The sequence below is a fragment of the Lissotriton helveticus genome, chromosome 9 (genome assembly GCF_964261635.1).
Source record: "Lissotriton helveticus chromosome 9, aLisHel1.1, whole genome shotgun sequence".
Taxonomy (NCBI): Eukaryota; Metazoa; Chordata; class Amphibia; order Caudata; family Salamandridae; genus Lissotriton; species Lissotriton helveticus.
The window spans coordinates 54619889-54637951 of NC_136070.1; the positions used below are offsets into that span (position 1 = coordinate 54619889).

Consider the following 18063-nt stretch of genomic DNA (forward strand, 5'->3'; position numbering starts at 1 on the left):
GAGCTAGAGGGAAATTACTATAAGAGAACACAGTACAAAGTGATGGAATCAGCTTTCGCAATATGGCGAAAGGTGGCTAGATTGATAAATATAGGGAAAGTGTCATATTACACGCCCTTTAATGCGGAGAAAATATTACCCTCTGTGTTCCAGGATCAAGTTGCTCTAAAATGGGCACAGTGCGGGATTTCGCAAATTGGGGATTTGTTCGAATTAGATGGGACATTTGCCACTTACGAGAGTTTGACTCTTAAATATCATTTGACTAAATCATCTTTCTTTAAATATCTTCAATTAAGGGATTTCATCAATAGAAGACCTATGGCTGTCGGAATAAGCCCCGTAGTAGAAGCAATTCGTAAAGGGGAGAAAATAGGACTGCTTTATAATTTATTATTGGAACATAGACCTGACGATTTGCAGAAGTTTAATCTGTATTGGCAGAATCAATTCGGGGAACCTTTTCTGTTAATGGAAGATGTTCTAATTATGTCTAAGGAAACTTTCCTTTCTGCTAATTTGAAGGCTCAACTTTTTAAGACTGTTTTCTGTTTATATTATACACCAGAACGTATGATGAAGTGGGGTTCACAATATGATGGGAAATGCTTCCGATGCAAATCTGACAATGCAGACACTGTTCATATTTTTTTTAGTTGTAGCAAATTACGCCAATTTTTGATTCATATAGAGAATTTTCTTTCTATGGTCACACATACCACCGTCGAGATTTCTCCAGCTTTGATGATCCTAGGCATGGGTGAAAATGTGAAGAAGGGCACTGTTTTATTTAAATTTAGATATTTGTTATTTGTTGCCATGACCGCTGCCCGTCTTTGTATTGCATCTGATTGGTTACAAGAAAAACCCCGCCCTTTTGAGTTTTGGCGATCGAAGATGTATAATCTTTTTGAATTGGAATGGAGTCTGTTCGCCTTGAAGGGGGTTAGGAAACGCCAATTGGGAATATTAATTTGGGGTGCAATCCAAGAACATTTGGAGATGTGAAATGCTAATTATTGTATTTTTATGTTTGATTTATTTATTTATTTTTATTTTTTTTCCTGACAGTCAAGCTTTGTAAATATTGTTTATTTCTGTGCTTATGTCTTGTCCCTACGGTGGAATAATAAAAAAATTAAAAAAGGAAGATTTTCTATTAGACACATTTGAACAATCTGTTCAAATTCTTCCTATGATCAAAGGGGTCATTAAACATGCTCCAGAAATTTTTAAAGACCCTGTACGTACTAGGATTTTGAACCCTAGAATTGAGAAAAAATATAGGCCTGCACCTACAGATCCAACCTACATTAAAGCACAACTACCATTAGATTCACTAGTTGTGTCAAATGCTTGTAAGAGAGCAAACTCACAAACTTCCGGTGAGGCACCCCCACCAGACAAAGAATCCGAGGTCATAGATGCCTCAGGCAAAAAAATAGCTGCGCAGGCTACCAACATATGGCGTATAGCTAATACACAAGCCCTCCTTTCCCGATATGATAGGGCTCATTATGATCAGTTAGAGAAACTGCTAGAACATCTACTTGACCAATATAAAACACAGGCAAATGATCTTATACAAGAAGGCAAGCTTATTTCCAAGGCCTCAATCAAGTACGCACTAGATGTAGCAGACACTGCATCTAGAGCTGTAACTACTAGTGTCGTACTTCGAAGACATGCGTGGCTACGCATTTCACGGTTTAAACAGGAAGTACAAACCACCATTTAAAATCAACCATTTAATCAAAACCAATTATTTGGACCAGAAGTAGACACATCACTTGAAAAAAATTAAGAAGGATACAGACATTGCCAAATCTATGGGAGCTTTACAGTCCACACAAACTAGAGGTTCCTTTCGTCGCTCCTTCTATAGAGGGGGCTCCAAACAAACTGGTGCAGACAACACAACGTCCTTCAAATCCAGCATACAAACATCCTCTAACAAGGGATATTTTAGAGGAGGATATAGAGGGAATAACAACAAAGGAAGAGGTCGGGTAACAACAGTAATCGAACCTCTTCCGCCACAAAACAGTGACTTCCCTCTGCTCCCCCAACAGCATTCCACTCCTGTGGTGGGCCGATTAACACAAATCTTGCCTGTCTGGAACTCCATCACAACAGACAAGTGGGTAGGACAGATTATCCAGTATGGCTACTGCCTAGAACTTACAGCAACCCCTCCACACATACCGCCCAGGCAACGTCCAATCTCTACAGAACACCTTACTCTGCTCAAACAAGAAGTTCTGTCACTTATACAAAAGGACGCAATACAAATAGTTCCTTTACAAGAACAAGGAACAGGGGTTTACTCGCTGTATTTTCTAGTTCCCAAGAAGGACGGGACACTAAGACCAATTCTCGACCTCAGGCCCCTCAATCATTACATATAATCAGATCATTTTCATATGATCACTTTACTACAAGTGCTCCCACTGCTGCAACAAGGCGATTTCCTCACAACACTAAACCTGAAGGACGCCTACTTTCACATTCCTATACATCCTGCTCACAGAAAGTATCTAAGGTTTGTACTGGAAGGACAACATTTTCAGTTCAAAGTCCTTCCATTCGGAGTGACAACGGCACCATGAGTATTCACAAGTGCCTAGCAGTAGTAGCAGCAGATCTCAGGGGACAAAAAATACATGTCTTCCCTTATCTAGACGATTGGCTCATAAAAGCCAAGTCATCCAATCAGTGTGTTCAACACACACACAGCAGACAATTGAAACATTGCACGACTTAGGGTTCACAATCAACTACACCAAGTCGCACCTGCAGCCCTCTCACATACATCAGTATCTAGGGGCTCCAATAAACACGTCTACGGCTCTAGCGTATCCCAGTCCAGCAAGGATACAGAGCATTCAAGCCTTAGTCACAGCCTTTCAACGGTTGTATGACATTACAATGTGGGCTTTTACCCCGCGTGCCATTACGACGCTGTTTTCACAACGCAAGTCGTTACAACGACTTGCGCTGTAAGCGCTGGATAGTGGAATAGTTTAATTTTCTATTCCAACTCCAGCCCACGTTACAGTAGAGAAGGTGTTGGAATAGAAAATTAAACTATTCCTTTTCCAACAGCGCCCTCCAGTGCAAATTGTTGAAACGACTTGCGTTGTAAAAGCAGCGTTGTAATGGCAGCGCGTGGTAATACCCGCGTTGTGATGGCTGCTCACCCCTTTCAACAGCAACAATCTCTGCAAGCCAGAGTGTTCATGAGACTAATAGGCATGATGGCATCTTGCATTTTCATAGTACCATATGCAAGACTACAGATGCGTCCGTTACAGGAATGTCTAGCACAACAGTGGAACCAGGCTCAAGGTCAACTAACAGACCTGGTGTTGGTTGACAGCCACACACATCGCTCTCTGCAGTGGTGGAACACCAAAAACTTGACTAAATGGCGGCCGTTCCTCGAACCTGTTCCACAACTAGTGCTCACAACAGATTCATCCCTCACTGGATGGGGAGCCCATCTCCCACATCATACAATGGAACAGTCAACAAAAGTTGTTCCATATCAACAATCTAGAGCAGCTAGCAATATTCTTAGCACTCAAAACTTTCCAAGTACTAATGCAGAACAAAGCTGTCTTGATCCGGACAGACAAAATGACAGCCATGTATTATATACAAAACCAGGGGGGGGACACTCTCTACAACTGTCCCAGCTTGCCCAGAACATTTGGAGATGGGCCATTCCACAGAACATATATCTGTTGGCAGAGCACCTTCCAGGAGTTCACAATCAGATAGCAGATCTGTTGAGTCGGCAGACACAAAAAAATCACGTATGGGAACTACATCCTCCGGTTCTTCAACCATTCTTTCACAAGTGGGGTCATCCAGACATAGATCTGTTCGCCACACACGAAAACGCAAAATGCCCAACCTTCGCCGCCAGGTTTCCACACCCGCTGTCCAAGGGCAATGCGATATGGATGAACTGGTCAGGCAGATTTGCGTACGCTTTTCCGCCACTACCTCTGATACCATTAGTGGTACGCAAGCTCAGACAACAGTCTCTCAAACTAATCCTAGTATCTCCCACATGGGCACGTCAACCGTGGTTCACCACACTGCTAGAACTTTCTCTAGTTCCACGCAAAAAGGTACGACTGACTCCATCCCTGCTAACGCAGAATCATGGAGACATCCAACATCCAGACCCAAATCATCTGAATTTGGCGATTTGGCTCCTGAAGTCTTAGAGTTTGGTTATCTTAACCTACCACCAGACTGTATGAACATTATTAAAGAGGTCAGGAGACCTACTACCAGATCTTGCTATGCTGCTAAATGGAAAAGATTTTCCATTTACTGCAACATTATCCAAATTGATCCCTTGGATGCTTCCATCCAGAATATCATTTGTTACCTTTTACATTTACAAAGGTGTAACTTGGCATATTCATCCATACGCCTACACCTTGCAGCAATTGCAGCATATTTACAAAATAGACAACATCTGTCTCTTTTCAGAGTGCCTGCAATTTTAGCATTTATGGAAGGATTAAAAAGAATTATCCCTCCCAGGTTGCCACCTTCTCCAGTATGGAACCTAAACGTTGTTCTTACAAGACTCATGGGACCCCCTTTTGAGCCTTTACATAAGTGTGAACTGCAATTCCTCACGTGGAAAACAGCTTTCCTTATTGCCATTATCTCCCTTAGAAGAGTAAGTGAAATACAAGCATTTACAATACAAGAACCATTTTTATAACTACATCGTAACAAAGTGGTTTTAAGAACTAATCCAAAATTCCTTCCAAAAGTCATAACTCCTTTTCATTTAAACCAATCTGTAGAGTTACCTGTGTTTTTTCAAAACCCAGACTCTGTGGCAGAAAGGGCTCTACACACATTAGATGTTAAAAGAGCTCTTCTCTACTATATAGATAGGACATAGGGCCAGATGTAGGTAGGGAAAATGTACCGATTCTTATTTACCGAATTTTACCGATTCGGTAAATAAGAATCGGTAAATAAGAAGGGGGGAGATGTAGGAACATCCAGATGTTCCTTTTACCGAATCGGTAAAAATCGGTATTTACCGATTCGGTGAATACCGACCGGTAATGCCCATTCATTCCTATGGGCTTTGAAGCCCATAGGAATGAATGGGCATTACCGGTCGGTATTTACCGAATCGGTAAATACCGATTTTGACAAGGGTGCATGGGGTGTCACTTTGACACCCTCTAGCACCCCCAAAAAAGGTTCGGGGGCCATGTGGCAGGCAGACCTGCCCTAAGGGCAGGTCTGCCTGTCATATGGCACAGGTGTGCATGCACACATGTGCATGCACACCTGAATCGGTATTTTACCATCAAATTGAATTTGATGGTAAAATACCGAATTTGTAGGGCTTGTGGGACTCAGAAGAGTCCCACCTACATCTCAATTTTACCGATTCTGTAATAATACCGGTCGGTAAATTTACCGACCGGTATATTTACCGATTCGGTAAAATTACCGAATTGGCCTGTTTCCTTCCCTCTACATGTCAAAAGCCAAATACCGGTCGGTAACGGCCGAAATCGGCCGTTACCGACCGGTATTTGGCTACCTACATCTGGCCCTAAGTCTTTTAGGAAAACAAAACAACTGTTTGTGTCTTTCTCTCCACCTCATAAAGGCAACCCCATCTCTAAAGGTGGGATTGCAAGGTGGATTGTAAAATGTATACAAATATGCTACCAAAAAGAAAAACGTACATTAACAGTTCCTCCTAGAGCGCACTCAACACGCAAACTAGGAGCCTCTATGGCTTACTTAGGAAACATCCCCCTAGAGGACATATGCAAAGCAGCAACATGGTCTACAACACACACCTTCACTAAACACTACTGTGTTGATGTGCAAGCCAAGCAGCAAGCTGCAGTAGGCCAAGCTATCCTTAAAACTCTCTTTCAAACCACTGCAACAGATACAGTTGACCACCGCTAGGGGAGACACTGCTGCACAATCGATGCTAAGGGTACAATCTGCAGCTCATATGCCTCGAACGGAAAATGGTACTTACCAGTATGCATCTGTTCTTGGCATGTAGAGCTGCAGAGTTGTACACGCCCTCCCACCTCCCCGGGACCTATATCTGTTCCAGTTTTATCTTACTTAGATGCACACGCATGGACATCATTTTTCTTTACTTCTACTAACACCATCATTTCCCATCATGGTGAAAAACAATCTAAGGATGGAGCCGATGCCCATGCGCACTATCGTCCAAGGGAGGAGTCACCTATCTCGTGACTACAAAGACTTCTTCCAAGACGACAACAACATGCAATCATCCGAGCCCAACACCAGGTGGCGATCTAATGCTAAGTGTACAACTTTGCAGCTCTACATGCCAAGAACAGATGCATACTGGTAAGTAGCATTTTCCTTACTCAATGTCCTTTAGGGCAAAAAGTATTTTTCTGTAATTATCTGCATGAAAAATGCGTAAAATGCTGTCGCTTTTTGAGAACTGCTCGGATTTTGGGTTGATAAATGGCCAAAACAGACCCTCACCTGCTCTGCAACCTATGTTTGCCAGATTTTCGTAACCCCTGAAGATGCTGTCACTACAGCTCCTCTCCAGGTGTGGAAATGTACCCCTGTGAGGGCACACTGGTGCAGGGTCACCCTCTCGTCCACGGGTCCAAAGACTAACAAAAGAGAGATCGCACTGGAGAGAAGTAAAACAAACCAAGTTTATTAAATGCTCGTGAGCAGAACTGCGTACGAACAACACCCTCAAGTGTTGTGGGAGGAAGTACATTGAATACAAAAACCATCACCCTTATATACAGTTTGTTGCAGTGTAATCGCATTGGAAGGAAAACTGGAGGGAACAGGTTTAAACACCGAAATAGCTACAGGCAAACAAGAGCGATGGGTGACCAGGTGGAGATGAGGAGGGGGAGTAAGGAATGTTTATGGCGGCAATAAGCAATCAATTGATAACATCTAAGACCAGGTGCACCGGCAGCTGCAGCTCCTCAGCACGTACATCAGATTGACCATGTCAGAGAGGTCAGCTAAAGTTAAGTACACAGGCTGGTTGAAAAGGCGAACAGCAGAGAGTAAAATGAACAGGGCGGAAATTAAATGGACGTGACAGACAAAATGGCTGCCGCTTATGATAAAACAGAATTTTCACTTCTCCACAGACAACCCTTTTAGCATAAGCTAAGACAATTTCTGTCCCTTCTAAGGGGCATACCATACATCCTCAACGTCTAATATCATTAGCCTATGTATTTCTTGTTCCACTGCTAAGCGGGCATTTACATTTTGGACATTTGCTGTAGACGGTATGCAGGCAGTACAGGCAGAAGTACAGAGTAAACAGAGCATTGGTCCACAATGAACACACAAACAACAAGAGAAGATAATAGCTACTAATATGAACAGAACTGATAATACTTTCAAACCCCCAAACTGAAAGTAAGTTCCAAAACCACGCAGTCCAAGTCCATGTTCCTGGGTCTTGATGTATTTCAGTAGCTATCTTGTGTAGTTTGGAGATGGCTGCATAGACAGATGGTGAATTGTCCGGTATGAAAACATAGCAGCTGGATCCGATGACACGGCATGCTCCACCACAGTCAGCTAGAACAACATCTAGAACAAGTCTATTCTGTAAAGTGACCATGCAGATTGATGCTTGTTCTTCCGTCAAGTTTGCTAAGGCCGCAGTTGTCTGATTAATCACTGCCTCCATTGTACGAGTGAGGCGACTGGGCCAACTAAGAAGAAAAATCCATTATTAAAGTCTGTATGTTGTTCCCATGGCGTCTCTGCCTGATCGACTACAGAGACATCCTTAGCCTTAGCTCCACAAATGAAATAAGTATGACATGATGCGAGGAAGCTGCTTTTGGCCCCTCGTGGACATTTGCAACACTGTAGAACAATTACTGTGACCCACTAGCACATTGCCTGTACTCTGTACACAGAGGGGGGCCAGTAGTCAGAACAACAGAGATAGCAAATGACCAAGCTTGGCACGAGCCATTGTGAGAAAATGGCAGTGGTGACAATGGGATTCTGATGAGGAGGAATCTTGCCACAAACCCAGCAGTTAGTAGCATTGCTTAGCTGGTGTGTCTGATGCAACATTTGAAGAAATTAATTGTTTTTCAGATTTTTCCGGTACCCCTGTTAATGTTGCGGTAAATCAAAATAATGGTGTTCCTTTGTAGCAGGCGATGTAGCAGTATTGTTGAGAAAGGAAGCCCCAGGCATTGCTTCCTCCACTACCACATTACAGTAGCGACAATGGAGCGACAATGGCAGCAGTCAGGGTCAGACCAAGGATACAGATTGTACAGCCATTACACGTTGTCGCAGCGATCTCCTTCTTCTTAGGCACGCTCATTCTCATTAGCAGACGACAAGAAAGGTAGTGCCCTAAGAGTCCTGAGTGGACGTCGGTTTCTTCACTAACATTGAGACGAGTAACCACTAATAGGCGGCCCCATTTTGTAGTCAGACTTAACCACTCAGGACAATGGCTTCACCGGTCTTGTTTTGCACTGGAGAGCCTTTCTTCCTGGGTCGAAGTAGGTACCTGGATGTACCGGGGATCGTGTGGTCGGTGAAGACTTCCTCAGTTCTTTCATCTGATGTAGCTCGTCCTTTCTCTGTGACCCAGATGTCGCGGTGATCCTTTAACGCAGTTGGATCCACGAGGGCGAGCAAAACCTTTTTGCAGTGAGTGGCGTGGATCCAATTCTTTTTGTTGGTCACTCGGACTGCAGTTCGGTGGCGAGGAGGACTTGTTCGGGGCCCTTCTAGCGAGGTTCCTGACAATTTGTTTGCTGGAAGGCCTTAAACATTACTAAGTCTTCCAGCCGCAGGTCATGTCTGTAATCTTGTGACCTGTCCGGGAGAGCTTCTCCAACCTGCTGATGAATAGAAAGTAAACTGTGAGTCAACTGAGACAGATAATCACTCATTAATTTGTGAGGCACATCGTATATAGGGCGAGGCTTAGGAACCCCCCAAATATTCATGGACCTGCCGAACACAACCTCATAAGGGGTAAGCCCAGAGCATGTATGAGGTATTGATCTTATGGAAAGCAGTGCTAAGGGCAAGGCATCAGGCCATTTTAAAGAAGTGGAAGCTTGTATTTTTGCCAATTTCAGTTTCAATGTACAGTTATAACGTTCCAGCAAGCCTGCTGACTGTGGGTGAAAAGCAGCATGGAACTTCTGTTTGACCCCTAGCCCTTTCAAAACATACTCTACAACCTGTCCAATGAAATGAGGCCCATTTTCGTTCCATAAAACTCGACAAACACCAAATCGAGGAAAGAATTCCTTCAGGAGTATTTTCGCAGTTGTGAGGGCTGTATTGTCTTTCGTAGCACATGCCTCCACCCATTTGCTGAAGGCGCAGACTACTACTAAGAAATATTTAAGGTTATTGCAGCGCTCAAACTGGATATAGTCCATCTGAAAGACCTCAAAAGGAGCAGATGGTGTCGCAAATCCCCCTTCTTGCTGAAACAGTTTTTTGTTGAAAGAGTTTTGACTGAAAGAGTTATTTTGCTGAAAGAGCTATGACCTTTGCTTTTTAGATTATTGCTGTTCCAATATTGAAACTAGAGTTATACATCTATATTGGCCGATAGAATGTGCTTTGTGCTGATTGATGTTTGATGTATAATAATTAACTTAGAGCGATGTGGTTATGTGTTACAATCGCTGTTGAATCAATTGTTGTTGAGACTGTGTTTAGAAGCTTGTAGTATTCGTTTGCTTACGATCCTGTTATTTATCTTTTTGTCGTCATACTTTGAGAAAGAGATGGGCCGTTGTTGAGTACACCTAAGATGGCCGCCATATACATGATGTCTCCGACGTCCTCTGACGTTGCATGTGTTGATACGTGGTGAAGGTTAAAGTTTCTTCAGACGCTGCCGCCGTACTCTGTCTTTTATGGCGGGTGGAGAACTGAGCGATACCGGAGCTGGATGAAGTAAGTTTACGCTGCATTTTTACAAAGTGGAAAGTTCTATTTTTCGATTTTGATTACAGTTCTAAACAGATGTTGGCGTTATCGTTTTCAGGCCTATATTGTTGATTCTCATGTACGGCTTACTTGTGAGTATTGTGCCTTAAAGGTTAATACTAGATAAGTTAATTGTGGTAGAATTGTGGTTTAATCTATAGTGATACAATCTGATTTTCAGATTTGGATACTATTGATTTTAAGGTAAGAGGAGTTTCCTGCTGTGAGTTTAATGGACTAGGTGTATTTTGATTTTTTTTGTAGTGATGATTGGAATAGTGTTTTACGGATTTATTGGAATTTGGAGGTTGTAGAACCTTAAATTAGCCCTAAATATTAGGATTAAATATGCCACTTGGTGCTGTGTTGTCACTTGATGGTGTGGTGTAGGTCACTTTGAGTCACCATTGGGTTAGGCATGCTTGTTGGCTAAAGAGTATGGTTAGTGGTTAGTTTGGCACTTTTTTGCACCTTAATAATTGCACATGGTATTTTGTTTGTATAAGCACACATTGGGGATTCGTTTTCCATGTACTTTTTGAGTTATGAGCAGACGATACTGTTGAACTCAGGGTTTTTCTTATATGTTGTTTATGAATGTTTTTATTTTACTAGATTCATGGTGCAACAATACCGCACTTAATATGGTCTTTTGGATCTTTTAGACCGGTAGAGAGACCGAAACATCAACGCTATTACACCTTTTTGTTTGCATTTATGTTCTTTGATGCATAATGAAAGTAATGTGAAAATATCTGATTGATTTTGATATATGGTTGATTTCTATCCATATGTATAAAAATAAAAAGGTGTTGTGCTACTACTGTGAACTATATGGATGAAGTCAGTAGTGTAGTTGCCGTACATGATAAATTGAATGTTTTTCTGAAAATGGATTAAAAAACAAATATTTATAAAATACTGTTTTATGAGAAATTGCCTGATTGTTCCAGAAAATTTCGTTCACATCTGTGACATTTCTGAAATATGAAATGATAGATAAATGATTCCTCTATGGACGTTTGTATTTTGTTATTGATTATACCCTGTCCCAGGGGGATTATTGGGTTGCCCTATTTTGTGAAACAGATTGAAAGTGCAGACGCTGTCTTCAAGGGCCCTTTTTTGAAAGTGGTTTGTCGTTATTTTGTATCTGTCTGCATATTTGTTGTGAAAAAAAATTTGTGTTAGTTTATTTTTTCTATTCTTTATATGTTGATTTATAATTTCCAGTGTCTCAACAGGAGACTCTTACATATACTGATGAGTATATAGCAAAAATAGCAGGAGGACCATCACTTTTAGGACCCCAAACTAGTAGTACAAGCCACAATGCTCAACAAAGCGTAGTACGTAATAATTTGGAAAGGTTACATAAAAAACTAATAAGAACAGAGTTACATGCAAAAATTTCTGACTGATTGGTTGAATAATATTATTATTCCAATAGGTTTACAAGTGCGAAATATACCTATCATTTTTGTTGATGATGAGGACTTCAAAGTAGGGTTCAGCTTTGTTTTAAATAAATGCTTGCGAAGCTGGCTGGTCCTCATTATTGAGACTGCATTACAACATATTGATAAATTGAAAAACGAGATTGCGGAACTAGAAAAACAAATTTTGGAGGATCTCGCTACAGCAGATGCTCGTGAGTTTCTTAAAAAATTGGAAACAATATCTGACTTCCAAAGAAATAACATTCTTAAAAAGACTGAGAAGCTCCAAAAAGATATTAAGAATTACAGTAGGGAACACACTTACCCCTATTTAAAGAAAGATTTTTTCCAACAAAATCCGAATCAGTCTAACTGGATTCCAAAACACACTACCTTTTCAGACACAACATCTTCTAGTGCTGACCGGAACAACAGTCGAGGTAATACTCTGAATTATAGATCTGGAAGAGGACACAATCCCTCTTTTTTATCGAGAGGCCAATTACCACAGAGAGGTCGGGCTCGGAACACGAGGAGGGGTTGGTTCAGGAACCAATAAACTCTCGGGTTCCGTCAAACCAGGAACAGTTACTACGAATGGTAAATTCAACTGTGGACCATGGCCTCCCTCCCCCACACACCCCCTGCACTACTCTGACATTCCCTGAGGACACTTGACCTCTTTCTTGACTGCGGAGTCCGAGGATTATGTCCGACACCCGGTGGAGCTGCTCTGTTCAGCTAATGAGGAGTGTGAGAAGTTAGCCTGGCATATGATGTCCACTATTCTAGTGGGCACCTTGCACCAGTCTAATCGACCCTTATTGATGGTGGTTGTAAAGTGAACCTTATAGACAAGCTATCCTAGTGGTAGCATGGACCAGCAGTCAAAGGCTAAGACTTCAGAGAGCATGTGAAGCAAGCTGTTTTACCAATTATAATCCCTTGAATACCAAATGAAAGGACACCACACAAGGTATATATCAAATATATATGTATTTATTCTAAACACAACCCCTCTGCACTCTTTATGAGGTCAGAGGTTAAAGTACATCACGAGTTACTCAATTAGCATACGATAAGTTGCACAAATACAGTTATGCCCTAGAGGCCTCACAAACCATATACTAAGGAAGTGGTATAAGAACCATGTGAGAGTTAGACAGCAGGCCTAGGGCCTGTAGAATCGCTGGGACTACACTAAACAACCAAAGGTTAGGAAGTAGGAGGCCCACGGGAGGTGTATGCAGTGTCTAAACACAGTTGCGAGTTACCATTGACTTATAATGGGAAACTAAGAAGTTACAAAGTTACTGTTTAAGGACACTTCTGGATGGACTAGGATGGAACCCTTTTAAACTAGGACACTTCGAGAGTCAAGACCCACGGGAGCACCGGAGTACTCGTGTTACCTCACCCAGGGAAGCCGGGCGCATAGGTGTCTTTTATGTCGAGTTTCGTCGTCATTTTCTATGGAGATCTGCAAAGAAGTGCTGCAGGCGACCAGAGGAAAAGTGTCCGGGTGGATCCAAGGGTGGATCGACGATGTGAAGAACCTGAAAGCAGAGGGGTCAGAGTCTGGGTCACTAGCCAGTGACCAGGAAGGAACCAGGAAGGAACCAGGCGATGTTGCGTTCTTGAAGGTGAAGAAGGTGAGCTTGTCTCTTCAGCCACGAGGTCCAGGAGGCATCGACGATGACCAGGCGCTGGATTCGAGCTGTCCCACGAAGGATCTAGTTGACTGCAGTGTCGGCATCCGGATTGGACCTAACAAGCCTTGGCAAACGCAACCCATGCAGGAAGTCGAATTTGGTCTGTTGCAGACCAGCAAGGTCTGCGGCGCTTCTCCTTTGAAGGGAAGCTGGAGCAAGCCTGGAGCAACCAGGAAAGCAGTTTAGTTCAGAAGAAAAGTCTACAGGGGGCTCACTAGCCAACAGGCAAGGAACCGGGAAGACGCGTCGAGCTGAAATGCAAGAGCGGGCCCCACGCAGCACTCGTGGAGTGTGGAGGACTGAGCTTCGGTGCAAATGGTGCTCGGGTCTGGGGCTTCTTGTACCCCAAAGCACAACTGCGAGGGTACCTCGGTAGTCGAGCAGTTAGCAAAATGCAGGATGTCCAGGGTGTCCGTTCCCACGTCTCTCGTGTCCGCCACGGGTCTCAGCTTTGCTGTGGATGTGGGTCGGAGTTAGAGAAGTCTGAGAATCCAGTTTCTGTGTCGCTGAGTCTTCGGGTTCCGGCGGGAGCATCGACAAAGCAGACCAGCAAGTTACTGGTGGTGCCTGTTTGCACAGTGTGGTCACTCCTTGACCACAAGGGAGATGTCTTCCATCTTCTAGTCAGAATAGAATGTTGAAGGTCCAAGAGTTCTGTATCAAAGTTTCTTTCCAGGATAATTTGAAGTCCTGGGGACACAGCTCCTATACTTATACTAAGTATTGGAGCCTGGATTACCTGCCTAGGACCCTCCTATGGGTGGACCTGAGAAGGGGGTGGTTATACCCCTTTCCCTTTGTCCAGTTTCGCGTCAGAGCTGGGGCTGGAGTGCCCCAGCAACTGGTTTGAACCGGGCTATGCATGGAGCACCTTGTGTGCCCCAGGCAGTGTCTAGATGCATTCACTGAATGCAGCCCTCCCTGCCCCAAATCACAAAACCCCTGTCTGGGGAGGTGCTGGCACCTCCTTTGACAGGAAACCTATTGTCCAGGCCGCCCTTGCTGGAGTATCCCCCAGCAACAGGAGGTCAGACTCGTGTCTGTGGCACCAGCATCCATTTTGTGATGCTGAGGCTCTGTTTAACTTTAACCGGGTAAAGCAGTAGCATTCATGTCTTTTCCCTCTAGAAGGGTGGAATGCTAACCCTGCCGCCAGAATTGGCAGGGGGGGGGGGGGGTAGTATTTCAGTGTTTGACAACTTACACGTCATGTTTTGATAAAGCCAAACCAAAGTTAGCATTAACTTCGAGGATTGTAATGCACTTAAGAGTATATGGGATGGCTATATCATAGAACAGCTATAAGGAGATGGTTCCGAAAGCTGCAGAGGGGCTCAGCTCATGCCAGAGCACCCTCTCACATAAAACCAAGAACTCTGCCTCCAGGATTGTCGAGGCCTAGGAGTGACTTATAGGTGCATATGTGTCTATATAAGGTAGATATAGGTATACTATATCTAAGTAAGGGGTGATTACACCACCTTACCCAGGATGTGTGAACAGACTTGTGGTGTCAGTTTGGTAGGCAAACCAGGGGTGGCAAAATACATGCTGCAGCCCCTGGTAGGCCTAGGGTGCACCTATGCCCTGGGTATCCAGGGTACACTATACAGGGGCTCACAAGGGTGACCCAGTAACCAATCTGGTATGTACCTAAAGTACATGGAGTCCAGAAAAACATCAGGAAAAAAGTTGGGATAGCCATATAGGCAGATTCCACCTTCCTACACAAACCCCCCCACCCCTCCCCCAACAAAAGGAGATAAGGCTATCCTTGTCCAGGTAGGCCTATATTGACTAAGCGGCCATAAAAGGGCGTACCTGCACTAGCATGGTTACACCCTGTCTTATGGTCTACTAAGTAATCCCTCACCCTCAGGGTATCAGAGGTTCTCCACCATTGGGATTTACTTCCTATGGGGTGTTTTGGCAAAGTAAAAGGATGGTGCTGGGATGGAGTACTGAAGTGAGGCTTCACTAATGTTGGGCTCAGCTTCCTCCAATCACTATCCACCATGTATGCCTTTCTTTCCATGACTGAGTTGCACTGTGCTCTCAGGGTCAACCTTCGGCTACCTACAGATGGAGGTTGGGCCCCTTTGGTTGGACCACTGGAGGGGCAGGTCAGGTTTGGGACCACTGAGTCCCAGGTTTGCCTGTGTCCAACAGAGTCCATCTGGGGGAGGTTCTTACACAAGGGTAAGGGAGATCCCTCAGAGTGTTGAGGAATTTTCACTTGACTAGGGCTACTAGACTGGGTGCCCCTTATCTGCTGATGGGGTGTTCCTCTGGACAGGGGGCCCGTTGGGGTCCACTGGCCTCCCTGGCCTCTACAGCCCTGGGCTGACTGAGGCAGGGTAGAGAGGGGCAGGTTACCTGCTCCAGACTGGGTGCCACCTTGGAAGGGTCCACTGACATCAGGGGCTCTGCCAGGCGAGGCCTGACTACCTCTGGGGCAGTTCCTTCACAAGGGGTAGGGTCAGTTTCCTGAGGAGGCTGACCCTCACCTAATGTCTGGTTGGAGGGATACTTTTCTTCCTCCCCAATGCTCTCTGTCTGAGTGGAGTGATCCATAGTTTCAGGCTTCACAACACAACAATCTGTTTGGGTTTGGGCTGTGAGCATCACAGCCCTACCAACCTTTTCAGGAAGGCCTACCATTTTGAAATGGGTTTCTTTTTCTATTTCAGCCCAGGCAGAGATCTCTAGATCATTGCCCAGTAAACAATCTACAGGCAAATTTGTAGTCACTGCCACTCTCTTTGGGCCAGTGACACCTCCCCAGCTGAGATTTACTACTGCCATGGCAGGATCCTTCTGCTGTAGTGTAGTTCCTATATTCCCAATAGGCTCTGCGCATTGGAATAATATATTCAGCAGTGTAGACGTAGGACTGAGGTCGACTAGGTCTCTACTGACTATATTAGACTTAAGGTTTGCCAGCTAGCTCAGAGGTCACTAGAAACTTTCTCGAATAAACGAAGAGGAGTTTAACCTCCCTGGATAGACAAGAAGGGATTAGCTTCCGACAACCATATAACATGACAACTTTGCTCCCTCAGAATAAGAGTGTATCTCTAGAGTCGTGTGAAAACAATAGACAGCTATTTCACTCAGTCAAGTGTGCATACTTAGTTTCACCAGAGTGCAGAGAAAAGAGAGACGGGCGTTTTCAATAAAAGGTGTAATTTATTGAGCAGTCTTCTTCCTCATACAAGAGAAATGAATTGCCACAATTGCAATACTCATAGTAAAGTAAAGTGCGTACAGTAAAAGGAGGATTAAGAAATAATACTGTAAAAGCATTGATATGGTTTCTTAGCCATAAGATACTTTAAAATAGATAAAATATATACATACTTATATACATTGACTAATGTACTCAACTGGTGCTTCTAAATACGCCTACCCCGGTGTACCTGACCTAAGCCTAATACGTGGGAAGGAGTAAGTAAGTAGCAGTTTAAGTTAAGTTGGTTTTGCCAAGAATCTGACTCAAGAATTCTCTTCTAAGGTTTTAGTCAGCTCCGTACCTGGGTAATAGAAAGCAGGAGGTCTTGTATCTCTCTCTCAGGACTCGATATCCCAGTGACCCGCGAAGGTATCTGGAAACACCGGAGCTGGATTTCTCGGCAGGAGAAAAGACAGCGTCTCTCTCAGTGCGTCAAAAGAGGAGGGGCAGTGTCCGTGGGCTCTCGCATCAGCTGGGCTCTCGGGCAAGTAGATAGCTGCTCTGCTCCAAAACCACCACCGTGTGTTTGCTTAAGGCAACGTTGGTATATTTATACCTGAAAGGTGCCGGGTTTGACGTAAGGTTGGACATAAGACGTCAATAAAGATGTCACTAAGAACTGGCCGTTCTTACAGTGCTTTACAGGAGTTCTAGGCTGAAATCAAAACAAAAGCAAGGGGGATTTCCCAGGTTGCTGGAGGTTTGGATTGTTTAGAGAACTCGTTGTGCTTTCTAGGGGGCCGGGGAAGTAGCCTTGCTTAATGTGACAGCATGTGCTACGACTGAATATGGATATGATTATTATGCCGTTATAGGGATATTATTGATTATAACCGAACAAGGGCATAAAATAGTAATATCGATTTAGGCTCCTGGATAAAAACACAATACCCACTCCACGATCTAATGTCCATCATTACTAAAACTAAGCAATAGTAAACATTTATAGGTGCATGTGTATTCCAACCCACCCCAAAATACATTTTTTGCATTTGAAATGGTGTATGCGAAATACATGAAAATGATATTGGTACTGTACGCTTGTCAAGCAGTGTAATCATTCAGTTAAAACGATGCATATATATGATTAGCTGAACGATTTGCGAAATTTACACATGAAATGGCTCTTAATACAGAAAAGAAGGTCGAGACCATTCCATCACATATAAATACAGTCTCTGTAAATGTGCTAGAGCTTGAGGTAATATATTGTTTCTAGAGTTCCTAAAATAGAAGCTCTGTTCTCTAAGAATAGTTCTACTTTAAGCAGAGTACACGTGCCAGAAAAAAGTAAATATTTTGGAATCGAAGAAAAAAATAATTTTGCTTTTAGTGGGCGAAAAATAGTTCCAAATATTTTCAGTAGCTTTTGTTTATCAAAGCTGAAGGCCGAATTCAGAGTTCAGGGAACGCTGTGTGCTCGTTTGCTTAAAAGTTATTCTTTTTGTTCAGGGGAGAACATCATTTCAGACAGACTCGCAAAAAAGTGGTCTACCGCTTCAGGTGAAAGTTCGACCAAGTTGGAAAATGCCGCAACCGTGCAGTCGTGAGAATGATTGCTATCATCGATGTCAGGATCAGCAATGCTCACAGAAGGTCGTACCTGGGTGATGTTGCTCTCATCTCGTACTTCACTACCCCC

General features: G+C 43.6%; 1 protein-coding gene across 1 annotated transcript in view; it reads left to right on the plus strand.

Annotated features, from left to right (window-relative positions):
• The window catches only part of SPRED1 (sprouty related EVH1 domain containing 1), a 583922-nt gene that overhangs the window by 77925 nt on the left and 487934 nt on the right, over positions 1-18063 (plus strand). The window contains exon 2 of the mRNA XM_078659440.1: positions 9832-10005. Coding sequence (XP_078515566.1) covers positions 10001-10005 — 5 coding nt within the window. The 5' untranslated portion in view covers positions 9832-10000. The remainder of the gene's footprint in view (positions 1-9831; positions 10006-18063) is intronic.